Here is a 27,511-nt window from a genome sequence, read left to right on the forward strand (position 1 = left end):
GGTCCTCCTTTAACTCGTTCCGCTTCGCTCGCTAACGTATGTATCAACTCTAATCCACCTGTGAATTCCGTTTCCTTCTAAACCAGTGGCCTTTGGCTATCGTTTCTTCGATTGTTTTACAATTATCGTTCTCTCGTTGACGCGACTACGCTGTTAAATAATACCTATTCCAAAATTCCTACCCTCGTCTCATTCTTCTTCTTTTCTACCTTTTCCTTATTTTTATCCCACATGTCTCTCTACCTTTGCGCTGTTAATCTTTCACAAAGATCCGTTTCGCTCCCATCGGCGTTGACGCAAAATCAAAGTCTCACATGGTTCCCAAGGCGACCTACTTCGCGTAGAAACTTGTAAAACTCGAATAGAGCTTGTACCTTTGGTGGCCAATACGTTGTATACGCGTTAGTACGGTCACATGAGTATACGACGAAAAACAGTTTCACGTGAGATGATTATCGGAGCGCTGTTAACGAGAGATAACTTATTTACGATAATTCCTTTCGTTAGCGCAAAACCGCGAAGGGGCCAGGGAGTTTCCGAAAAAAAAAAAAAAAATATATATATATATACATATATATAAGAGAAAAAAAAACTCGCGATATTTTTTGGAAAATTCCAAGTTCAAGGACAAATGAACGAGTGGATTCATTCAGTTCTTAGCGATGTATCGCGATTATCTACGCGCCGTTCTCTTCCATCGCTATGAAATTTTATTAATCTCTGCGTCCGACGAGTCGGTCAGAAGGACGCATAGACCCTATCTATTACATCTATTATGCAAATGTGAAACATTTATCCATACGCGTCTAAGGAAGGAAAGTCTTGTCCGTGACCAATGTCATCTTTTCCGTTATCCTTCGTATCAAGAGAAACAATAATCTTATTCGGTAATTATATTCGGTGTTACCTGGGTTCTAATTTATAAAACGATCTACGAATGAAATCAAATCAATTTATTTTCGTAAGGTAATCCTATTAAAGGGTCAAAAAAAAAAAAGAAAAACAAAGAAAGAAAGAAAAAAGAGGAAAAGGTAAAAATGAATGGACGGTAAGTATGACCTCGTGTCGATAGTGTAGGTACGATCCTAAGATCGTACAGCATTGATCGACATTCTGTTTTGATATGCGCATGTTTTTGAATAGGAGAAAGAGGAAGAGAGTTGAAAGATCTTGGCGACGAGAGCTAAACAATTGAAAAGCTTTTGCCTCGAGGAGAATCGAGAGGAAAGAAGAAAGAAGAAGAAAAAGAAGCTTCGAAGGGCGCGCGCGATTTTTCTCTGTCCGTACTTTCCCGTCTGTTTCTCACCTTCGGAATGATTACCAGTTGAGGGAAGAAGAAAGCGAACGGGTGAGATAGGGGGAGAGAGAGAGAGAGAGAGAGAGAGAGAGAGAAAATGTGGCAGCTGGACTACCCATCCGGGGGTTGTCGCCGAAACCACTATACTTTCCATCGTGCTCTGGCAGTCCTTTATCTCCGGGTGATATACGAGGGAATGCACGTCCTGCCTTCTCTCTCTCTCTCTCTCTCTCTCTCTCTCTTTTACTCTGGTAGCATCACCGACATGTTGCTAGCGGACTTGCCCCCGAGGCTTTTAAGCTAATTCGAAGTATCGCTCGTGCCAGCGGCGTTTTCCACGAAACTACACGTCCTCGTTCACGTTCTCGTCCATGTCGAGATCTTCTCTCTCTTTCCCTTTTCCAACCCCTCCCTCGTCTTCGAATCGAAGACACTGCCGGGATAGCTTCGGATTTCTAAACCTTGAAAAGAAAGTCCGAAAGAATGCTTTCTTCTTCTTTTTCTTCTTCTCCTATATGTTACAATCCGAAACTATTTTTTTACGTTTTGGATTCTGTCATCGTGTTTCTCTTTGTTCGCTCGCTCCATTTTTCTTTTATTTCCATTATTACTGCTATTCCCTTTCTATAAAATTTTTATAAATGTCTCAAGATTTTGGATAGAATGAAACTAAATATCTAGCAATATATTTATTTCATCTGGTCTTTTCTTCTTCAGATTTATCGTGTCTCATTCCATTAAAAAACAACGTTCTGATTTATTGTATTTGAAATAAACTTTTATCTAGAATCATTATCTTTTATCCTCTTTAGAATCTTTTTAATAAGTATAATCTATTTGATATATTTCTTTTCTCTTACATATCCACTATCGTAATATCATTGCCATGGGTATAATAAATTTTATCCGTCTCTCTTCCTCCCTCCTCTCTCTCTCTGTAGCAATAACTATAGCAAGTGTCTCGAACGTAGGAGGCTTTTACCAGCACACGAGTTCATCTATTCGCATGCGTGTGTACGAGCACAGGGGTTAACGCGAGATGTGAAGGGGGAAAGAGACCAAAGGAGAGGGATATTTGCAATTCCAATCCTATCTTCGACCTCGTCGTCGTCGTTGTCGTCGTCGTCGTCGTTTCTCTCTCTCTCTCTCTCTCTCTCTCTCTCTCTCTCTCTCTCTCTCTCTCTCTAATGCTCGTTTCCGAGGGACGAAGCAGACGATTCTCGCGTGACTGTCGACGTCCACGGAATGTCCGATGAAGGACGAAAAATCGCAACCTATTGCCAGTCGCGGGATATATAGATGTACATATGTATATATGTGATTCGAGTCGAACCAAGAGGAATCGCTCGGAGGATTTTCAACGTTTTCTTTTGTTTCTTTTAGCGGGCGGCTTGCTTTCTTGTTCGACGAAAGAAAAATGGACGACTTTTTGGCGAATACGATTGCCGCAGAGTGCACGTATGCGTGTAGCGCGCGAGATCCATACAATACGCGTCGGAAATAGACCGCGAGTTTTTGACGTTCGAGATCGATTTGATTTCTGTTCGAGAAGTAAAGAAAAGTTCCCCGCGTGATTCTTCATCGTCTCGACGATCCATCGTTTTTTTTTATTTTCCTTTTTTTCTCTTAGTTATTTATTCCTTTGGATGAGACTAACGTTGAGTTTATACGATCGTTTATACGTTCGAAAGAAATTCATCGAAATAGAGAATTTTCATTTTTCTAAACGTATTATAGTACAATTTCTTATACATAGAAAGTTGATTAGATAAGAGTATAGTTTTTTCGATAACGTGCGTCCATTTGACATTGCAATAATCGTCAAGGCAGAGAGAGAGAGAGAGAGAGAGAGAGAGGAATTAGCTGTCGGCAAGATCGGCGAAGACCAACCAAGAAAGCTCGTCCCTTGAAATTTTCAATCAACGCTTTCGAAACGCGCAGCATGTAGCGTAATTAATTCCCAACACTGACCGTAATACCGAGTACAATCGAGTCGCGAACATGCATCGCGTTCCAACGTGGCAGGAAGATGAATCGCGTCAGCGGATTAGAGACAACGACCGCTCTCGACCGCTTTCAACGGACGCCCTCCTCCTCCTCCTCCTTGCTCTCACTATCTCGTCGTCCCTCCTCGATCCAAGTATCATCAACGAGAAATGATTAGTCACGAAATGTAGGTATCGTGCTCCGAATGTGCACAAATTGTGCCAAAAGATGTCGTCTCCTCGAAACAATAGTCGTTTTTCTTTTCTCTGCTCGATCTCCGTCCGTCGTGCAATCGTAGATAACCGACGACAACGTATCGTCCTATTGTCGTACTTTGTGATTCGATTATTATTAATGATGCAATTCTAATACTTATTCGTATCGGAACAAAATACCACGTGATCGCACTCACGAGATTCGGATTAACGTTAATCGTGTGCTTCTATTTGATTGCTGACTCGCGATAAAAAGAAACGATACGACGTAATAAACGAAGAATTCGATGGGTGGAAAGACGAGAATGTTTTTAATCGATTAGGTAAGATCTCTCTAGAAATATGTACACAAAGAAGAAAGTTTGACGTCTGACTGGCAAAAATTAAGCGAAATATCGGAATAACGACGACGTCGACTACGACGACGACGCTTGTTGTTCTGATCAATCTTGATCGATCGATCGATTTTACTTATTCTTCAAAGCAAGAGAGATAAAGAGCACGAGAGGGAGATCTAGGTTATCAAACGAAAAGTATTACTTGATCGAAAAAGCTAATCGCTGCGTCGAGACGACGATAATTCTACTTCTCTCGCTTGCGTGCTACGCTTCGAAATGCTATTTCTCTCTCTCTCTCTCTCTCTCTCGATGCCGGCCAAGTATAATAAGTAAATACGCGTGTGCAATCGAGCGTACGTTATTCGCAAAGTTGAAACGCATAGACATTCAAAGTTTTCTATTCGACGACTAATCGTCATTAATAAACATCGTTATTACCCTATCTGGTACAAGTAAAAACGAAGGAAAATCGTAGCATCGATGAAGGCATTATAGTAGTATCGAGCGAGATTTGTCGGTAAAAAAAGAAAAAAAAAAAAAAAAAAAAAAAAAAAAAAAAAAAAAAGAAAGAAGAGAAAACAAACAAACAAAAATACGAAACGTTCTGTTAGAGCTCGTAACCATGACGAGTTAGAGGCTCTCGCCCATCCATCGAACGGACTGTCAATGAAGCGTCCAGCTGCGCCCATCCTGTGCTACGTTGAACAACGTGGTAGTAAGAATGATTAGCGCACTGTCGACGACGCACACCATACGCGTACGTGAAGTAGGTACTTTTTACGTAGCCCCACCATTCTCATACGTATTACATACGTGGAGTCGCACAAGCAGGCACGTACATACGTATGTACGTCCGTACGTACGTACGTACGTCCGTACGGACGGACGGGCAGTGTCCGCGACGGATATTTCGCGACGTTTAGTCGCTAGTTAACCGCGCTCGACGATAACTCGCCTCGCCTCATCTCAATTCGCGAAAAATGAGATGCGCGCGTTATGCTTCTGTCAAAGAATCGAACATATTTTGACCATTTCCAGCGACAGCTTAGAAATAGTTGGGAGAGAGCGAGAGAGAAAATAAAAAATAAACAAGAATCGAGAAAAGTTTGAAAAGTACGCTAATCAGATGAACAAAGTGAGAGATCGACAATACATCGTCATCCAAGTCTCGTGTTCGTCGTAAACAAGGTTTACGGAGTATCGTCCGAGTGTTAGACAAACCGATGGCAAAAGCGGGCCAAGGTGTGAAAGACGCGAATCGTAGTACGAGCGCGCATCGTTGGAAAACATTAGCGACGCGATCGTGGTCGAGAGCGTGACACCTTCCTCGGAGTCTTACATTTCTTTCTCTTCTTCGAGTCGAGTCGAGTCGAACCAATTGCGACGTCCGTTCCTATCACTTACGATCGTTTATAATACGAAGCTGCACGAGAGAGAGAGCGAGAGAGACAGAGTTTCAACGGAAAATGGAGATGGAGAGTAAAACTGCGACGAGACCGTGCGAGGAATTAACGAAAAGACGCGTCTCGATAAGCGAGCAAATCTTCGGCGTGGATAATCCTGCGTTCGAACATCATCGTCGTATAAGCTCCAGTTCCGAGCACAATTCGGATCAAGGTAGAAGGAAGTCGATACTTCATCATACCGGCAGTAATTACGACAGCGTCGAGAATATACCGCAGCACAACAAGTTCGATCTCGCGGAGAATGGAAGGATGAACGGTAATAGGAAAAAGTCGGCCTTTAGTCTGACCAGTTCCATTAGGGATAAGATCGAGTACTCGGAAGAACTCGAGAGGTGAGAGAAGAAAATCTATAAAAGTTCAAACTTTTCAAACGAGATACGGATAGCGACGAGATGTGGTCGATACCTACTAAAAACTAGTTTCTAACTAAAGGAACGATATTTGTTTGTGTCAGGTCGTGGTTGTACCTATTTTGCGCCCGTTGTCATGGACGCGACGATACACCATCGTGGGAGCCACCTGGATGGAAAAGAGCCTGTCCTCAGCCATTCTGTCCGAGCTATCGAAAGTTTGCGAGAGTTCTTTGCCTTTTCCTACTCGGTCTGCTAGTTTGGGGTATCGTCTATTCGATAGCCGGAAAGGACGCAGCACCCGGAGGTCCTCTCTTCGGTCTTGCCACTCTCTGCATAGCCGCGCACTTTGGAGGATGGCTCTTTTCCTTGACGACTCTACCAGCTTTGATCGGGATGCTGATCACGGGGATGATACTGAAAAACGCCAACCTCATCAGCATCGACGACCGTTATGCCATCGTCGTCTCCAACTTGCGGTGAGTTTAACTTCGTAGATCCGATTTTTCATCGTCGAGTCGCTCGCAATCGTTTCGTTAAAGAAAAGAAAAAAAAAAGATAGAAAAGTAACGAAAGAGGCGGATCTCAATTGTCGTTTCAACTCACGCGTAGACGTTGCGAGAGACCTCGTTCGTCGAGCCTCGATCGAACAGATAGTCCTAAGGTGCCCCCCTTTTTTACTCGGAGGTCCGACGTCGTCGACGTAGACGGTGATTCTTCTTCGTGGCTCGCGTTGAATATCAAACGGTATTCTCTCGGAGTGGATCGCAATATATATCGCGTATTCGATATGCATCGGTTGACGCGACGTTTACGATCGGTAATGCTCTTCTCTTTCGATTTTTCTTGAATAAATCGAATTTGCGAGCTATATCCACATATTGGAAAATAATCGATCGATATGGCTCTAGACTGATCGATCAGACGTTTAGTAGTACGTAAAGATATAGATATTTATCGAAAGAGGGAGAACGAGAGACTCGATAATCCTGCCGTGTGTTAAGAGGAAGCGACGAGATTATTCGGCTAGGCTCGCGAGGTCCCTCGAAATACGCGCGTATTAGCCTTCGCGTAATAGCACCGCGTCGTAATGCGCCGGCATTAAAGCTAGTCTAATAACGCACGATACTCGGAGAGAGTAGGCAGCAACAGCAGCGGCAGCAGCAGCAGCAGCGGCAGCAGCGGCAGCAGCAGCAGCAGCAGCAGCAGCAGCAGCAGCAGCAGCAGCAGCAGCAGCAGCAGCAGTAGGCAGGCAGCTCGGCACTAGCGACACAGACCTCCTCTCTCTCTCTCTCTCTCTCTCTCTATCGTACACTCGCCTGGTTAGAACCTTATACTCGAGTGCTCGGCTACATCAAACTGCATAATTACGATGGAACTCGGGTTGCCGTTCGAAACGCTTGCGTTCTGACCGCAGCCGTCTCGCGTTAATACGCTTCTGTCGTCTCTCTCTCTCTCTCTCTTTTATGAGATTAGATAACGAGTACGATCTCTGCCTCTGTAATCTCCTTCGATGAGATCGATCGACGTCTTGCCATGCCAAGATGTAGATTATGCTATTGTCTTTCGATAAAACGAGAATACCTAATATCGGACAAAACACTGTTACGGCCGATAGGCAAATGCACGATCTTGCATCGGATTTTGATGGATTAACCGAGGGAGAGATCATGCGAAGACGAACGAATAAAAGGATTCGAACAATGTAGAAAAGTATTCGTTTCGGAGAAGAAAGGCACGGTTTCGTAGTAAAGTCGAGTAAAGTCGAGTAAAGTCGAGTAAAGTCGAGCTCGTCGAATATATTATATTTATATAGCGCTAGGATCGATCGATTTTACCATTTTATAACGTATACGAAATTTATACGTGTATGTGCGTTTTATAAAAGCACTTGTTAAAAAAGAAAAACGTGCGTAAAGTTTATTTCGCTACAACGAAACGCGATCTTTTTTCAATTTTTTACATACTTTATAGACTCGGTAATAACGAAAATTTATTTGATTTCAAATAACGTTTCAATACTTTTCGTATAAAATGAAAACTTTTTTCTTTTCTTTGACTTTTTAGATCGATAACGAACGAACGATAATGCTGCGAGCTTTGATTTCGATTACGTTTCAGAGTAAAATTCTCGTCTAAAGGACGAACTCGATGAGGACGATATGGACGGTAACGTTTCGAGAGACATTTGCATAATATCTCGATAATTTCGTAGGTAGAATGTTAAATAAGAATACGATCTAAACTTTCCTCGACTAATGCCTACCTAATTTGCAGCCACTGAAATTTCTTTCACGCGGCTCGTCTCGCCTACTAATATTCACGATCGTTTCGATACACGCAAGCGGAATCGACAATGGAGAAGAAACGATGCACGAGAGTCCACGTGCTCTTCCGTACCGTTAAAGTAATTAGGATAATATATCCTAGGTGGAAAATAAATCCAATAACTTTTTTCTCTTTCTTCTTTTTTCCTTTTTTCGTTACGTAAAACTCGATAAATGCCTCGATAATGCCGTACGCTATTAGAAATTGAAGAATTTTGATAAAGAGGACGAAGAAAAAAATTGCAACCTTTTTGGTTTGCTGCTAGGGTACACGGTTAAATTAAAAATAGCGACGCTATAGGAAGTTTTCCCGAGAAAGAAGGAGAGAGAGAGAGAGAGAGAGAGAGAGAGAGAGAGAGAGACGGTATATTTCCACGGTGACCTAAACTTTTTAAGAGTGCCTTCGTGAAGTTGTTTTGTTTACGAAAGGGTAAACTCCGTTGGTACACCCTTTTAGTTTAGCGCGTAAATTTTCACATTATGCGCCTTTTATCCGAGAGAAATAGCTCGCGGCGTTTCTCGTCGCGAATACACGAATTCAGAAATCGATGAGTATAATTCGCATTTTTATCGATTCGAATACTTGAGAAATCCTTCCAAAAAAAAAAAAAAAAAAGAAAAAAAAGGAAAAAAAGGAAAAAAAAGAAAAAGAAAGAAAAAGAAAGAAAAAGAGAGAAAAACGACAAAAAAAAACAACTTTGCTCAACTACTACTTAGCTCGGTAGCTTTATCTAGCATTATAATAAAAATATAACGTTATCTTGTAGGATTACGAGGCGCGTATAAAATATCGAAAAATATCGCGAAGGAGATAAGTAAAGTTTTCAATAGTTCCACGATGCCGACGCGACTTTTCGAAGAATAATAAGAGGATCCTATCTCTACTAGGAGAAAAAATTTGAGGCCGAAGGAAGGAAATTGTAGAAGCTACCAATGTATAATCTGGTGCGAATACTCTACTTGAAATTCTCGTCGCATCAAACGTATTTTTATCGCGAGTTATAAAGAAATTCCCCCGTGAGAATCTTGCATTCTGGTAATTTTCGCGCGACGTAGTTTCGCGCGTAACCATGGTTTTGCTGCTTTTTCTCTTGCTCGAGAAGAAAAGAAAATGAGAGAGAATTAAAGAGAGACGAAAAGAATGGAAGGAAGGAAGGAAGGAAGGAAGAAAGAAGATGGAAAGGACAGAGACTAAATGTGGCATTCGGGAGCAGTCTATAAAATGCCTGTAGGAGCGTACCCGGGAGACGCCCATCCGCGCTATTCCATCCTGTGACTTTACACAAGGAGAGGAGACGTAACGGAGAGAAGCTGTCGCTCTTGCTCTAAATTTTCTCTTTCTTCTACATTTTATTCTTTCGCTGTATATTTACATCGCTTTTAGAGGGAAAGAGAAATTCCTGGTGAAGCGTGAATCATTGAAAGGCCGAAGCTATACCATGGATACATCTTATAGGAAAATACTAGCACGTGGACGATGGGAGACGAATCAAAGAAACTATCTTCCCTACTTTTTCTACGTTAGCCTCCAGTAGAATAGTTTACACGAAACTCGCGTTGCCTAAAAATATCGTTTTATCGCGAATTACAAAGAAATTTCTTTGCCTAGGGTGGACGCGAACGGTTGTATGCTAGAGAAAACATTTCGACGTCTCCTCATTTCGTCTTTTAAAAGGTAAAAGCAAACGTCGCGCGCGATATTTGTATAGAAACACGATGGTAAAAGGAGACTGTCCACAGGTATATATGTATTTATCTAGGCATCGCGCGCGGGAATCTGCATACAAGCATGTATATATACGCGAATTTCCGACTATCGCAGTGGCTACTTCGAACGCAAACAAACTCGCTATCTGTCGGTTTACTCTCGATCTATACAGCTGGGAATCCACAATGTTTCTTCCAATCAGACATTTCGAAACTACGATGTATCAACATTTTCTTTAAGTATTCGTCTTTATCCAAGGGATTACGAATAAAACGAATAAAATGAATAAAAGGCCAATCGAAGTCGTAGAGAAAAAATAAGTAACGATTCGATCGTTCGCTCTTATCGGATAGATGCAACCCTTGTGACACTTTCGATAAGCTTTCCGAGGTCGAGGTACGAAGCACTTTGTTAGATCGCATCGCGATGAAACGCTCGATTCGGTCGGGCTTTCGTATTATAGGTGCACACGACGGCTTGACCTACCTAAACGAGCGTGCATCTCGATCGTTTAACAGCGGAACGCACCTATTCTAGTCTCTCTGCGTTTGCTAAGCTATGACCACGTCGAAACGCGTAGTGGATGCTTTCTACCTTATGTTAACATCGGGCAAAGCGCGCTCTCTCTCTCTCTCTCTCTCTTCCAATTTAAACACCCTTGTGTGTCTACCTGTCGAATGCTCATCATCGTCTTTTATCTTGTTATTAATAAGAAGATATAATATATCATAGATGTAACAGTAGGTACGTTAAATCGATCGAGAAAATACGATTATCTCCGAGTTATACTCGCAGGATAGAAAGCTAGCGGAGTAAATCGATTGGAAAATATTTATCCGTAAACGTTTACTCGGTGACAACTCGACCAGTCACGTTTTCCTCGACGTTAGCTAACTACTGGAAGGCTCCTATCTACCTATCTACCGATCTATCTATCTGTACAGAAAAGCGTTAAGCAAATAGACTATTTACAATCGAAGATCAACGTCCGAAATTGAGTGCGTTTTTACGGAGAAAACGGAGAATTCAATAGACGCGCGGTGCACGATGCACGACGCGCGGCGCGCGCCTGTGCTTTGTACGTGAGACGCGGCGAGTCATCCTCGTGAAAATCTCGAAACATCGTTCTCTCCATCGTTCGATCTACAGCCTACAGCGGAATCTATTACGTCTATGCAAACGGTCCAACTTTGTTCGAGAGAATCGAAATTCGAGACTTCGAGTGGACACCTGACGACGGCGTGAGAAACGAAGCAAGCTTTTCGTTTTTCTTCGAGAGTAATAATTATTCCTCGATAAAAGGAAGGATTTTGGTGGCAAACGTAAAGATAAGATAATGATGAACTTGAGAAAATTAGTGTGGGCTGTGCGTCGCATTCCAGGGCATCTTAGATCAGGTCGCACATATACCTACGTACAATAATATTTTCTTCTATGCTCGGTATATTCTCACACACAAGACATCGCAAAGACCTCGAGCAGTACTCTAAACGATCCTCCCGATGATGGCGATTAAGAAGAATGTTGCTCCGAGCTCGAAGCAAGACCTTGTTATTTAACGCACCACACGCGCATTCTTCGTGCTTCGCTCGAATTCTCGTGCTGCTTTTATGTAACTATATTTTCGTCCTGCGATTGTCTCATTTTATATTATATAGATAAAAGATCCCAAAAGGAGTTTCGAGAGGAGAATTTTTTCCCCGATAGAGACGAGCTTCGTCTCTTAATTCCGTTCGTTTAACCGAATGAATCTATCCCATTAGTACGAGGTACTTCAACGTAAGAACAATATTATTTCCCCTTCGTTCTTTATCCTTTTCTCCTACTTTCCACAATGTCGTAAGATAACTCGTATAATTGTCCGGGAAGCTTTTCCCCCTCCTCCTTAAAAAAGCTCTCTTACGTCCTTTATAATCGCTGAGATTTTCCACGCGAGACGACAGGGTATCTCCTAGAAAATTCGGTTGCTACTCTTTCTTAATTTTCTTCCTTTTTTCCTTTCTTTTGGTTTCTTTCTTCTCCTATTTCTTACGGAGAGTCAAAAGGAGGTAAGAAGAATCATTAAAAATTCATGAAAGTATAAACGGTCAATAAATTCTTACATCCTTGGGATCATTACGTGCATATGCGATCGAATACTCGTAAACGTCGAGGGAGAGAGAGAGAGAGAGAGAGAGAGAGAGAGAGAGAGAGAGAGAGAGACAAGAATAAGGACGCGTGTACGATTGCGAAACGTTCTTCGTAATTCCTATTTCTATTTGAGTAGAGATGGAAAAAAACGAGGAAAATATATATGAGCCGAAATTTTGGAACACAATTGAAAATTCATTTTCTACGATCGTGCTTGAAAAAAGAAAGCTACGCGCTATGACTAGCTATGACGAGACAGACGGGTGGGGCACGAGGAGACGCTCGTTGAAGGTACTTTTTCTTTCGTTCCGACGATCGACAGGCTTGGTCTGCGTCCACGGACGGCGATCGTAAATCAGAGATGCGCGCGGCATAGCGATAACGAGGCCTTTCTTCGATAAAGAGTTTTCTCGCGAAAAAGAGTTACATAACAAATTATGCCTCTGTTACTTCACGAGTGCGTATTCTTGAGAGAAAAACGGAAACGTATGTGTGATACTGAGAGAGGAGGTGGAGATTGCGCTTTATATCGACGATTCGAGAGACGTGTCGCATCGAGACGGAGGCGGTCGAGCATCTTGCGCGAATCGACGTTATCGGGGAACGCAAAGGCATGCCAGGAATTTCGTCGTTTCTGGGTTAGGAGCGTTAAGGCCGATTCTTATAGAGGCGAATATACGCTCTCTTAGTGACTGCTAGCGAATAGTTCGACCGCGCTCGATAGTCTCGACGATCCGTCTTTATATTCTTCAACGAGTAAGAGACTAAATTACTCTACTTCTGCTTCCAATCGGACAGGGTCGTGTACTCTTACGACTCGTAGAAAGAACTGCGGGTATAATAAAAGATTTGAAAGCAGAGGCGTAGAGCCAAGTAGGCTTTTAGGACGACGACGACGACGACGACGAGCGTCTGGAAGAGCAATCCCTCTTTTCATCTTTCTCGATGTTTGACGAAAATCGCAAGATCGGCAACTCTGTGCACGCGACGTTCTCAATAATATTCTTTGATAGGAATCGAGAGGAAATATTGCTGGATCGAGTTAAAATTCAACTTTTTCGATCGCGTTAACTTACGTTTCGATGATGTACACCTGCGAACGCAGAAAAATGCTACGCGATGAAAATCCTCTCTCGTTTGGTCGAATTTTCACATGCCAGATATATCTCGTAATATCTATCGGGTATTCCTAATCGAACCTGGTAATGCGTAATAAAATAGAAGCGCTATCGACATCGCTTTGTTTCCATTCGGACGAGCGTATAATCAAGTACTTACTTACTTACGTTGTATCGATCGTAAATAAATAAAAGCGAGCAAATATATCGTGTGATTTGACATTGTGCTACATCGTACGATCGATGTCGATGTCGAAAATTCAGAGGAGCTTGTCGCGGGAGAGATCGTTAAAGATTTCTCTCGAAAACGATCTTTTTAAGCGAGACGTGGCTGCGTAAGTTGGCCGAGTAAGGTAAAAGCGCGAGTATAGATTTTACGATAGGACAGATGGATCGAGAGTGAGAACGATAAAGCTCGCTCGCAAATCCGTGAGAACGAGCGAATCCTTCGTTTCTCTGGGATTTCGAAGGCGAGTTCGAGCACATTCGTAGACGTCACTAGTGTTCACTAGTTCGTTCGTTTTTCTTTCTTCTCTTTTCGATTCTAAAAAAGCAAAAAAAGGAAAGAAGAAAAAGAAAGTAAAAAAGAAAAAGGGAAAAAGGCGAGAGAAAAGAGTGGGGGAAGTAGTCGGGGGAGAAAAGCTTGACCATATTTTCTTTTTCATTTCTTTTTCAAGAGAGGCGTTAATCCCAATTAAAAAAAACATTGCGCCTCGCGTCGGCTTGATTAAGGCATGAGAAACGCGAGAAACGACGACGGATGACGCTCCGGAGCTAATGAAAACGCATCTTTCGTCCGCATCGCGTGGGTGTGCATTAACGCGCAAAAATACGAGCTCATCGATCGCATAGAAATGGAAATTAATCCTCCGAGATAGTTAAAGATGGTGACGAAACATTTTCTCTTTCTCTCTCTCTCTCTCTCTCCCTCTCTCGAGACAACACTATCGATAAGATATCGAAACATTCTCGCTTCTGATACAATTTCTCGATATCGATAAAAAGATATATCTATCGCGTGACAACCGAGTACCAAAAGTATCCGAGGATCGTTCAAAAGGTAAGAATTGGAAACATTCGACGATTAAGATTCGACGAACGGAAAATAATAAACCGTGTGATAGCCGAGAGAGAGAAAATTTTTCGTGGCGTTTTGACGTTCGCACTGTTAACGAAAAAGAAATAAAATGTAAAAATGAAATGGGTAAAGGTCTACAAAATCGACGCTCGCTCTTTGGAGTTTGGAAAATTCGAGCTCGTTAAAATCGATCGAAGGAGTCGAACTTTGTAAAACCGGTTTAGGGAGGTGCACCTTCGGAAACTTATCCTATTAGGAGTTTCACCTTCAAAGAGGAGGGTAGGGCAAGTACACGTTCTCGCTACGACTAGGAGAGAGTGCCGTCCGACGCGAGCAACGCTAAGACACACACCGGCAATCTTGAAAGCTGAAAGTCGAATTTACAGCAAAATTAAATGTCGATGCCACATATAATCGACAATAATAACGACTGACGAAAATACGAGCTCTCGATACATCGTACGTAACTTCGTCGAAGCAAATATGAGGAATATCTTATCTGGAGATGTTGACAAAAATCAAAATCGAACAATAAAAACACATAAATTCGTTGACCTAGATAGAAACGATGCCGATAGGTAACTTTTGCGAGGAGATAACATTGGAAATGTTCGCGCTACGACTATCGTTAAGCCACGTAAATTCCGATATTAAAAGTCCTCCCGATACTTGAACATTCGTTGTCATTTTTAATCTCAAACTAAACGATCGAACGACGAACGAATCAAACGATACGAGAGCTAGGAGACGTTACTTTTTTCTATCTTTCTACGTATTTTATTGTCTAGGCTTGTCAGGTGAAATCAATATTTGCGACACGTTCGAGGATATCCGAGAGATGAAAACATTCGTCATTGAAATACGAGAAGAAAAATAAGATTGGAATATTTTTGCTTTGTAGAAAAATCGCACTCGTAATCATCCTAACCAGGGCAGGATTGGATCTCGATCCAATAGCATTGAAGAGACTGAAAATCACCGTTCCAAAGTTAGGCCTGATACCATGGTTCGTCGAAGCCGGTATGATCGCAGTTTTGACGAGATATCTCATAGGATTACCATGGATCTGGGGTTTACTACTCGGAAGTATAATAGCAGCCGTATCTCCAGCCGTTGTGGTACCTTGTCTCTTCAGATTACGCGAGAAGGGCTACGGCGTCGCAAAGGTAAATTTCTCCTCATCTTTATTATCATTATCATCATCATCATCATCATCATCATTATCGTCACCATTATTATTATTAATAGTAATAATTAATAACGGTCGTTAAAGGATCGTAAGGTACTCGAATCGATAATTAAAGTATTTGTACCTTGGAACGAAAGTAATGCACGAGGAATGTCGTGTCAAAGGAAAATTCGCACGCTCATAATGCGTGTAACCTCTACCCCGTTGTATCTCATAACGCCATAAAGTGGCTAGCTGGCAGCAGCGGGTAGACAATTTTCGAGCGAATATACCGTTGCTCAGGGGAGAGAAAGCAAAGCAGCCATAATTAAATCCTTTTTTGTAACGTGTGCGTTTTGCGGCTACCCGCTTGTGTCCTTTCTCTCTATTCGCTTTACCCCGTTCAAACGTTTTTCAAACCGCAAACAAAGAATAAAGTGCCGAGATTTTAATCCGCCTTTGATAAAGAAGAACGTACAGCGTACCTATATTTTCCATTGTCAATGCGGAAAATGCATTCGAATGAATTTTAATACGGCCGATCCACGAATTCGCTTTGGCTTTGAAGCAACGATGTCTGAGTTTACGGTGTCGACTGCGCGAAAAAGAAAGAAGAGGAGGAAAGTAGGAGTATAAGCAGAGTTACACTTTATTTCGTTTCGATGAAATGCGCGCCCTCCGTGTTCGAATATTTCCCCTATAATACAATAGAGTAGGATAGGATCGAATAGAATAGTGTAGAATAGAATAGAATAGAATAGAAGAGAATAGGATAGAATGGATATATATACAATTCTTTTTGTCTTTTTATATCCAGACGGAATATGGATAAGCTATAGTGAGTAATACGAAGAAAAAAAAAATATATATATATATATGTGTGTGTGTGTATGCGAGCATAGAGTAGATAGATAATTAGGGAGTAAGTTTCTCCCTTAGAACTTCCATTTGCCTCCGGTGCACATGTGCCACAGGTTTTCCGCAAAGTTGCTCCATTACGTTGAGAGAAGTTTGAGTTTTCTCGAATACGCGGCAAGAAAAACGCGGACTGGACATAACCTGTCAAGAACAATACGCACGAGCTCGTCTCGCAGGAGACATTTTTCACAATAATTACATATAAATCTAATTCGCTGTCATTACTTATAATTAATAATCGTTAATAATAAGCTGAGGGCTCCTAACCTTCGGTCAAACGATTTCAAAAGCTTTACTTTCCAACTTTTAAATTGTATCTACTTTTGCAAGATGGCATTAGTACGAGAAAGAAATAGAAAGAGCTCAACATAAATTTCTAAGTTAAATCGACTTAACTCGAGTCGCCAAGTTCCCGTAGATTAACATCCCATCTACTTTGCCTTTTTCAAAACCTCTTATAGAATAACACGTAGCTCGCAAGTTTTACAATTTACTACGTTGCACGGTCTTGCTTCGATCCTCCAGAAAGGCACAAATATTTCATATCAAAAGGGGTACAAATCAAATTGAAAGATTTTACAAGCTACATCCGTAATAACGCCGACGCGCACGGCAATTGATTTTTCTCCTTCGGGTTCGTTTTTCCATCGAGCAAGAGAAGGTCGAATGGTTTTCCTCGAATGGCGTCTCCACTAGCACGAGGATGTACGATATTACAGAGCGTAATTACTCATTAAGCCATCTCGATAATACGTTCTTACGGAAAATGACAAGTCGTTAGAAATTGGAGAGAGAGAGAGAGAGAGAGAGAGAGAGAGAGAGAGAGAGAGAGAGAGAGAGAAAATTTCAATGACAAGACCGGTACTCGGCCGTACCGCGCGATCGCTGTCGTCTACTTTACAACTCGACGCGCCAATGGGCATTGATTTTCAAAGCACGAACCACGAGAGTAGTCGCGGAACGCGTTTAATCGGACCGAGCGCAGCACGCGATCGGAACGCGTCCTTTAAATGGTATATACTACGGGATAATCTCTCTCTCGTTTTTCCTTCTTTTTTGTCCATGGAATTCCATTAATAACGCGAATAACATCGGCGTTGATTCCGCTTATAAGCGACATCGCTATTTAATTTACATCGCCGAGCTATAATGGACGCGGAAGTGTCGTTAGTTTAGTGACATTATGACACATTTTCAGTTTACAAAGGGGAAGGGAATAAACGATAAAGGAAAGGAATTTTGTATAATTCAAGTTAGAAAATGGAGCGGAAGCTGTTTGCAGACTGACGATAGATCGACTATCCTTCCGAATGCGATATTCATGAGAAGAAAGGATCTAAGGAGTTTTTGCTCGTTTGCAAATCTACGAGAATCAATTCGATCGCGTATCGGACGGAAACGTGCTCGACGTCCTTCCCACCCTATAAGAACACGTTTCCTGTAGCATTCCGAGTCTTTCTTCTATGCGCTCCCATGTATTTACCTTATACGTAAGACGGACGAGGAAAAAGGAGAATGACCGAACGGAAAGCGAAAGCGTATTTCGAGCTGCGCGCGATTTTCCCTAATCTTTTAACGAAACAAATTCCACAGGGTAGAATTCCATTTTTTAGCCAAAGAACGGCAAAGTACGTCTTTCATTTGGATGAAAAGCAGCAAGCAACGAACGAAAGTACGTAGGCGTAGCTACAGATGGGACCCGCTTTTGATGTTTTCAGAGTAGAAATATTTCCGATATAAATAATACCACCACAAAACCGCCAATCCTCCCATCGCATCAAGCCACAAAACGTTTGAAAGCACAGTCTAGCTCATAGCGGGCCACGCTACAAATAATAACGATATTCCAGGCGAGTGAAATTTTAGATTTATTCGTATTTGCCGCGTCGCTGCTTAAACATTCATCAAAATATTCATACGATTTTCTCTATATTTCGTTATAACTCTAACCGCACGGAGGACCGCTTTTATCGCGTAACCGCGAATAAAATCGCCCTATAAGCGTATCGATAAAAATGATGAGTTTGAAGAAGAAGAAAAAAAAAGAAAAAAAGAAAGGAATCCGCTGAACGTTTCGTCCAGTCGTTTAGAACGATCTCTTTCTTCGAAATTTATGCGTCCTCGCTTAAGTATCGCGTCTAGAAATAGGATTCGCGCGAACGACCACGAACATTCTATTGTCGCGTCGGATTATATTCATCGAATACAATATCAAACTCTGTTGGACAAATTGACAATTTCTCCGACTATCGGCTTTACGGCCGAATGTAGTTCGTTTCGGAGAACTAATTAAAAGAGAATAAGGAAATGGAGAAAATGTCGAGTAGAAGTACATAGCTGAGAATGGCGTTCTATAAAACTGAACGGAAAGTTGGAAAGAGCGGTCGGACAAACGCTAGTCACGAATCGTCGTCGTCGTCGTCGTCGTCGTCGTCTCGGAAGAACGCATCAGGAAAATCGGCGATCTCAAATCCCGAACGAACTATCGTCGTCGTTGGCGATAGATAGCCTGGAGGAGATTACAAGCGAGTCCTCAAGTGTCGTTTCTCCTTTTCCTTCGTTCGTTCTTAGCTTTCATCGACTAACACTCGACGGATTCTTTTCGGTAGCGACACCGAACGCTGACAAAACTTTCCGCGATGATCTCTCCAACTTCCGACTCCATTCTTCCGACGAGACACCGACGATCGCAACGCGGAGGCGAAATGAAATTACGCTCGATAATGAAGTTTACTCGATTTTCCAAGTTTATTTTTCGAGATATATATATATATATATATATATATATATATATATATATATATATATATAAATGGATATATACAGTATACGGGGTGCCTCCCCCAAGTCGAGCGTTACTTTCGTTAGGAGAGGAAAAAATGTATCCTAAAGAAAATCTCGTGTTAATGAGATGATATACGAAGCTTTGAATCAAAGAACTTCTTCCCCTGACATTTGGGTCAACGTTATCAACGAAAAGCAATGAAGGATAGTCGAAAGTTTATCGAGTTGATTAAACTACTCTGTAAAAGGAAATGCATCTTTCATAGAACCATAATCGAACGCGCGCGCGCTTTATGGCATATCCTTTTATCTATCGACAAAGTTTTAAACGCGTCTAACTATTTTTAAAAAGATGAAACTCAAAGATAAATTCGTCGAACGACATCGTCTGACATTTCCTACTCGTAGATAATATTCACGACTAAAGTTGCTGGTTTTTATCTTTTTTTTTTTTTTTCTTTTTTCCCCCTTTTTTTCAGGGTATCCCGACGCTGATCATAGCAGTAGCTGGAATCGACGATGCTGCGTCGGTCGCAATATATGGCATCGTAAAGAGCGTCATGTTTTCTCACGATGCGCTTTGGTATCAGATTCTTCAAGGACCTATCGCTATAATCGGTGGTCTCGGCTTCGGTATACTCTGGGGTTGTTTGGCGAAATACGTTCCGGAAAAGGGTGACGTGAGTATTCTCTTTCTTTCGATTTTCCTATTCTCCCAGTAGCATTCTCCCATTTAATGGAAAAGTTTAACGATACCTAAAGTAAACTAGGAACCTACGAAGGCTAATCGAATTTATTTTGTTGCATTATGAAAAAATTAGATTTGCGAAATATTTATAAAGTACGGAAATAAATGTTTGCAATAAATGTCAAAGAGAAATTGTTTATATACTCTTGCAACAAAAAAGAGATCTTTTCAAGGATCATTAGACAAATGAAGGCAACGCTATCGAGATAATGTCGCTGTTATTAACGCGTTGATCGTTGCAATTTTCTTAGAAACTAATTGACGGAATGTGAAAAAAATTTTTCACGTGTTTTTCTTTAGATAAGAAATTGGAGTGGTGCTCGTTTCGAAGGGATTATAACCAAATACAAAGCGTCGATACGAAAATTTGTCAATTGCGTAAAGAGATTCGTTCGCAAGGCGAGAGACGGTCAACCATTCTCTCTCTCTCTCTCTCTCTCTCTCTCTCTCGAGCGACGTCTGTCACTCGTCTCGGCGCGGTAGTATAATAGGTCTTAATGCCCTCGACGCGGCACAACGTTTGTTCGGCGAACCGTGTGATTCTCGTCGTTACTGATTTATCGACGCCCTCGACTAGTCTCGCGGCGAATACGAGAGAGCGCGCGCGATTAAGGACACAGCCTCGTTAGCGCGGCTTGCCAACTGGAATATCTACAAGACCACGATACCGCTTTATTTTCTTTTTCTCCGTCTTATTCCTACTATTATTGTTCTTATCGTTACAGACATGTATCTCTCATTGCACGTCTATGTCTTTTTGACAGTACCCTTTCGTCTTAATTTCTTTCATTTCACAAGAGAAGAGGATCGAAGAAACGCGCGATAAATATCGTTCGATCCGTTCGAGCAACGAATCCAATATTATTTCCTCTGACTTTATTAAAAGAGAATAATTGAAAAGTGAAACACGTCGACATAAGTTTGACGCGCTTACGAGTTCGTATCAGCATTATAGTCGGAATCTCTTCTTAAAAGACGGACCCCAACTGTAAAATCCTCAAACAAAATATCATCGAGATCGAGAAGCTATACGACTAATAATCCCACCTGTTGGTCGACATATGTCGTATTAACGAGCCACGTACTCGTTTACGCATAAAGGTATAAAGAGATTCGATTATTGAACGTATCCGAGTACACGAAGATAAGAGTGGCGCGTCCGTGTCGTGATAGGGAAAAAATCTTGTTCCTCGTCTACGTTTTCCGCATTTCTTATATCGATTTTAAAAATTAATTCGTCCCACGTCGCACGGTCACGTTGTACGAGACATCTTCGGCAAGAGTTATACACTTCCAAAGGGAGTATCGCAATCTCGTGTAAACCGTCGAAGCAAATGGTTGCTTCCTCGTCCTCCCTCCCTCTTTTCTTCCTTTCCTTCTCGGAAGGAAAGAGAAAACGGACAAGTTTGGAGACGCGCATTATCCCGCCAGAAAGATCGATCGTCCTCGATCGAGTTAGAAGATCTCCCTCCATCCACTTGGAAGTCTTCTTCGTTCCTTTCCATCGATCGAAAATGCCAAAGAAACCCTCTGCTGGTGAGGTACGATAAAGTGCATTAATGACGGATAAAGAGGGTACTACTACTTTCTTTTAGTTTACCGAGTTATCCTTTTCATACGGTCTCTCGCTATCTCTCCGTTTCGATGATCAAGTTAGGGGGGGGGGGGGGGGGAAAGAAAAAAGGTGCACATTCCTCAAACAAGAGAAATAATTTCTAATTCGGAATAATTTCGAAGATATTCACTTTGACGATCACTATTTCGATTATTTATCCGGCTAGCGCTATTACATCTGGTCATTGCACTGCTGTTTATTTGTAGAAACACTTTTTCTTTTGTTTTTGTTTTTTTCTTTCTCGTGTAAACGACGTTAACGCATCTTTCTTACGGCAAAGAATAAATTCATCATTCGCATTCTTTCCTCGTAATCTATCGACGCGACTCGGTTTTGTCTCGATCGATCGAGTTGCAACCATCGACCGATTCGAAAATGGTCTTTTTCGCAAAACGAATTCTCGGTCGTTCGACAAGAGAAAGAAAACGTAGGAGCGAACGAAGTATAGAGTTTCGAATCGTTGAGTTTCTCCTCGTAGTTTTCCGTAGTCGGACGCGAGGGAAATAAATCGTCGTCATGGCGAAAATGGAAATCGATTTGCCGAGAAACTGATTGGAATTTGCTTCGTACGAAAGTATCGGCCCTTCGACGTCGCGATAGAATCGATATTTTCGTTTAACAAAGAAAATGTCTCGATTGAGAAAACGTCGCTATTTCGGTAAATAACCCGAATCGAATTAGTCTAATAGTTACTACTTCGATTTCATTGACATACTCGTGATACTCGTGAAAAAAAAAACGCGAAGTAAGCGAAAAGGGAGAGCGAAGCGGAGAGCACGAGGCGACGGCTAAAGTGGCACGGCCAGTGCGATTAAAAACTTTAAGGTTAAAAAAGCAGGGAAAAGGAGAGGACGAAGAATAAACCGAGGCGATTTTGAAAACGGAACGAACTTTTACTTGGTGCGAGAGAGAGAGAGAGAGAGAGGGACTTGTAGGTCGAGTTGCCAAGGGATATTCAACCACAATTGCGTTCTTCGAGTACGCTTCTCGCATACACACATTGAATTCAAGTTTATACAAATTTTGCCTTGAACCACCAATCCGATAAACTAGGCAACGGGAATGGCCAGTTTCGTACGGATTCTCGACGATCTCGCAAAACGATACGCAAATTCTAGTCGCGCGAGAAGCTTTCGAGGACAAGTCTAGATCTAGTCGTGTCGCACGATATAAAGGGTGAATCGTGTCTCTAGTTTTTATCCTTAAAATATCCTCTCCTTCTTACGGAATATAGAGAGAAGGGACTAAAGAGGCATGCATGCATAGCGATTACATAAATTATAACTTATATCGTACATCGTATCGCGTTCTCGAGAGTTCTCCTTATCTCTAACGACCGGAACCGTGGGTAATTCAGGTATGGGCGTTAAGCGAGTCACCCGGTATACGTATATACTCTCTATAATATATACTATATACGTGTTGTGTCGGTGCACGTTCGCGCGCGCAAACGTACGTAACTCGAAAGAGAAAATACGCGCAAAACAGGACAGTAGGTCAAACGAGAGGGTCGGTCGTCCACCCCTCTGGCCTCCTCCCTATATGCATCCTCGCAGCTGCTTACAAATCTGGATCTCTCGCACGGAATCGGATAAATCCACTTTCGTCGGATAAATCTACTTCGGTTTCTCCTTAGAAGCGAGAGGAGCGACGAAGGGAAGGTGACGGTGACGATGAGTTTATATTCTTGAAATCTAAATATACTGCGAGCTCACCGTAAATCGCCAAGCTCTCCGGAGTAAATCGCATAACGATTTCTTCGGCTTAATATACGATTTAATCTACGCGCGCCATCGAATTTACGATACGAATTTCGCGTTGGAGGTTAGCCATAGATACGTATGCGTTTACCTAGCTCTATATCGATTCGAGCGGTCGACTCGTTTCGTTGGCAAAGTATCCGTTTATTCCGAGTATGATTTATTTTTTGCCGATAGCTAATTCGTGGCCCATTCGAATAACAACGAAACGCGGAGAAGGCGAAACGAAAAGATGCGAATAAAAAGAAAGAGAGAGAGAGAGAGAGAGAGAGAGAGAGAGAGAAAAGCAGGATAGTGGGTCGATCGAGGAGAGGGAGAGAGAAAGTAGGTATACAATACCTATATTATCCCAGTGCATCCTCGCGAGTCAGGATTCTTCTTTGTATGTATCCCAGATGCAATAGCGGCGAGCTACGTGCAAAGTGCATCGACCCGCGAAATACGCGTTCCTACGAGAACGCCTATCTCGGCTTCTACGATATAAGATTTCACTCACCCGTTCCTTCGTCCTAAAACAGACGTTTTAACGCGTTTCTTTTCCATCAAAATAAAAAAGGAGAACAAAAATGAAAAAAGAAACGCAATTCCCAGAGACAGGTCGTCTTCCTTCTCTTCTCTATTGGTCTTCCTCTCGCGTATACATTGGAGATACAAGCGTCAAGAGTATTTGATATTCCTTGAAATTATTTATTGCGAGTTAACGAGAGACGCTATACAATTTTAATATTCCTTTCACAGTTGAGATCAATTTTCCTCGATTTCTTTGAAAGAGCTATCTTCCATTAACGCGGTAAAGAACGATATTAAAAACAATGATACAAAAGATGAAAAATCGTTCTCTTATGTACAATGTAATACGCTTGACGTTGAGAGATCACAGTTACCATAAAATAATGAGCTAATAAAATCGGGAACGTGCTCTTCGACAATGACAAATAAAGCGGCTTACTTGAAAAAAGATTCGATTCTTTGGCTCTAGTATCGCGGAATAAATACCGCCGACGGGTCGACAAGATCGTCGCGCGTTAAAAGAAGAGAATATTGTTATTTATCAATGGCTTAGTAAGCTTCCCTTCGATGACGTTCGAACGTGCCTGTAAGCTGGCATAACGTAACGAAAAGGAAAAAAATAGAAAAAAAAAAAAAAAAAAAACAAAAACAAAACGAAACAAAACAAAAAAACAGAACAAAAAAACGAAACGAAACAAGAACGGAACGTGACTCATCGTTGTGTACAAACGAATATGCTCGTAAGAGGAATTTTATAACGTTGACTTTTTTTCATTTCAAAACAAAAACTGTGAGTAAGGTCGATATTTCGTTTGGATTAATTTACATAAAAATTCGAATCGTTCGAATTTTTTAATACTATCAAAGAAGTCACCTTATAACCCTACAATTGTTATTCGCCTTTGTACGAATTTGACTGCTATCAGTCGGTATATCGCAATAAATGCTCGATTTTTATTACGTCAAACTCAAAAAGGTTTTCGAGAGCCTATCGAATTCATTTGTTTCCGTAAATTTCGAATGCGGTGGACGCGACCCAGATCGTTTATCAACCATCCACTGTCTCGTGTCGAGCAGGTGTGCACCACGAATGCGAGAGAGAGAGAGAGAGGGGGGGGGGCGGGCAGAATTCTATGTACGTAGCATAGCGGGAAGAAAAAAATGTGATGAATGGCTATCAATGCGAGTGTTTACATGCAATTCGATCGGTCGACCGTCCGTTAGTTAGACGGCAACGTTTTTACTATAGATATGTTTATTTATTTTCAATCTCCTTCTTTTTTTCTTCCTCGATGCATCCATTCATTCCAAATCGATGAACTTTTTCAATATTTGCCATGCATTAAAATACTCGATGAAACGATCAATGACGTTTGTAAAAATAAGTTGTATCCATCGTACACGTCCTATCAAATGCGTACGCCTGAATATATACGAGAGGATATTCTCGATATAGCATAATGTTTAGCCAATTTCCATATTAATGTAAATACGCTATACGTCACGAAAGGCATTATCTCTCGACATCCGGACGGACAAATATCGATCGCATGCACGCGGATACGTGTATGTACATGTATACCTACGTATTTACGGACTCACCAAGTGTCTCACGAATATTTCTCATTCTTCGCGCACAAAGGTACATACATGTACATACATGTGTGACATTTAACTATTATTCCAAAGCAACGTCCTACTATCGAACGTTATAAAAGTAAGAGCTCCGAAAATTGGATTTCTCTTCTCGTAGATCTTTTTAAACGAGAGGCAAAGGACAGAGAATGCGAATTTTGTTTCTTTTCCGAGTAAACGAGACGAAAAATAGCGTAAAGAAAAGTGTCGTTCCACTCTCATGAATTGCAAATTACGAAAATGAGATAGAGAGAGAGAGAGAGAGAGAGAGAGAGAGAGAGAGAGAGAGAGGAGGATGGCTCGTAAAGAAGCGAAGAGACGAATTACGTCGATAGCCATCCAACAATCCGTCGTGCTTTCATAAGAGCGGAGCTAACTGCGAATGCAGCAACGCCGGTCTATGAAGCAGTTCATTTTGCGAGAGTTGCAGCCTGCTACGATAATGAAGAAGCCAACGAAGAATATATTTGCTCTACGATGCTCGAACCGAACTCTTCTCTCTCGCTCTGTGCTCGGATGTCGCGTGAAAAAGCAAACATTTACATATTTACTTTTTCGCCTGACATCTGGTCGTAATAATCTGTGACGCGTTACGGAAACGTGATCGTTACCGACGACACGTTAAAAAAAAGTCATTCGAGAAAAAGCAAGTAACTATCTATCGGGTATATTTTAATCTTCGATAAATCTCCAGAAAAGTGAGATAATCGAAGTTGCGCGAGAGAAGGTAAAAGATTCGTGTACGCTTTTGAAGGAGAAGAGTCTCAAGACGAAGGAAGGATCGACTTCGAGGAAAAATCTAAATCTTTGCGACCTCGCCTTTGAAAAGCTCCGAGAGATCGAATCCCAAATACGAAAAGCCAGGGAACATGAGTTACGAATTGAGTTAGAAAGTCGAAGCAACGCCTGCTTAAAGGACAAATTTTTTGTTTCTTATTGCGATCACGTCGCGCATACATGGACGCGACGCGGAAAGAAAAGGATAGACGAAAATAAGTACACGGAGAAACGTAGGACGTTCATCCGTTTTCGAAATATCGATTGCAACGAATTTGAAATTCAATGCCTGCGTCGAAAGTTGCAAAGTTTCGTAGTCGCGGCGATGGCGAAGGCGCCGACGACGCCTATCGATTTGGGCGAATTAAATGTTTGTGTACGGATTCGGTCAGAACTTGGTTGCCGCATTGGCACCTGCATTGCCTCCCTACATCGTCCCAACAAATCTAACCGCATCCTTTTCTTCCTTTTCTCTCACGTACATTAGACGTCGCCAATTTCAATTATCTTTCTACGACTTTACGAATTACAACGTAAGAGATACTTAGCCGCGTAACCAGCGTCGTTACCTACATTCGTTACCGGGCTACCAAGAGACCGTCTGGAATTTCTCACGATTACGCCAATTATCGTATGCTCCGCCCTATATCGTTATCCTTTAGATCCTACCCAAGAGTTTGGAATTCTTTCTTTCTCTCTCTCTCTCTGTCCCCCTCTTTAACTCGCGACGATTTTTAATCGTTCGCCGAGGACGACTCGGAGAAATAGTCGAAATACCGCATGTTTGAGTTCCCTCGAAAATACGAGGATTATACGCAGGCTTTGTGTTCCGCTACCCTTTAATACCACCTGTTTCGAGTTTATTGAAGGACGCTCTTAGAAAGTTTCGTTGGACGGAGAACGAGGACAAGTGGCTTATGTTGAAAGTTTGCGGGCAGAATTGTTTGCAAATTTACTATCGTATTATTTTATGATAATATTGTGCTTTTACGAGAAACCCTTGGAGAAAAGTAAAACGTTAATTTTTATCCGAGGACACGTCGTTTCGTGGCTTTGGGAAACTGATCTCCGCCCTGAAAACTTGTCCGAACGAGATTTAAATTTTGAATGTTTATTTTGAGTGTTACAAAGTCTACGATTTTCAAGATAATGCTAAATACTTGCTAACACGATGAATTCGAGATCGTAGCTCGTTTAGTTTCCTGAAAAAGATCGTCCGAGATAAATCCTCCATGCGGAAAGCTAATGTGGTTAACCTTTTATGAAAAAATACGAATAACAAAGAGACAAAAGGAAAGAGAACGATGATATATATATATATATATATATATATGCGGTAGCACGGTGGTACAACAACACTTTGGCGCATCCAGAGCGCACATCCTATAACGATTTTCTTTCGTGTTTCCACTTTGCGTTTTTCCAGCCACGAGTTTTTTGCGACGACAATAAAACCTCGATTGGTACGTTCGTTGGTACGATAGAAAATTGGATACCTAGTGGGAATGTATGTATCTCTCTCTCTCTCCCTCTCTCTCTCTTTCCCCTCCCAGGACCAAAGAAATATCGTATTCACGAATTCT

At 41.7% G+C, this 27,511-nt stretch overlaps 2 protein-coding genes across 7 annotated transcripts in view; one reads left to right on the plus strand and one right to left on the minus strand.

Moving 5' to 3' along the window:
* Positions 1-27,511, plus strand: part of LOC124431311 (neuroligin-1-like) — an 82,010-nt gene that overhangs the window by 40,348 nt on the left and 14,151 nt on the right. For 3 of the 4 annotated variants that reach the window (XM_046979054.1, XM_046979052.1, XM_046979053.1), the window contains exons 8-10: positions 5,757-6,131; positions 14,915-15,179; positions 19,363-19,563. In XM_046979054.1, the coding sequence (XP_046835010.1) occupies positions 5,757-6,131; positions 14,915-15,179; positions 19,363-19,563 (841 nt within the window). The remainder of the gene's footprint in view (positions 1-5,756; positions 6,132-14,914; positions 15,180-19,362; positions 19,564-27,511) is intronic. The other variant, XM_046979055.1, reaches the window with a different exon arrangement.
* Positions 1-27,511, minus strand: part of LOC124431318 — a 55,447-nt gene that overhangs the window by 15,620 nt on the left and 12,316 nt on the right. The gene's annotated exons all lie outside the window — the stretch shown is intronic.

This window comes from Vespa crabro, chromosome 21 (genome assembly GCF_910589235.1).
Source record: "Vespa crabro chromosome 21, iyVesCrab1.2, whole genome shotgun sequence".
Lineage (NCBI taxonomy): Eukaryota > Metazoa > Arthropoda > Insecta > Hymenoptera > Vespidae > Vespa > Vespa crabro.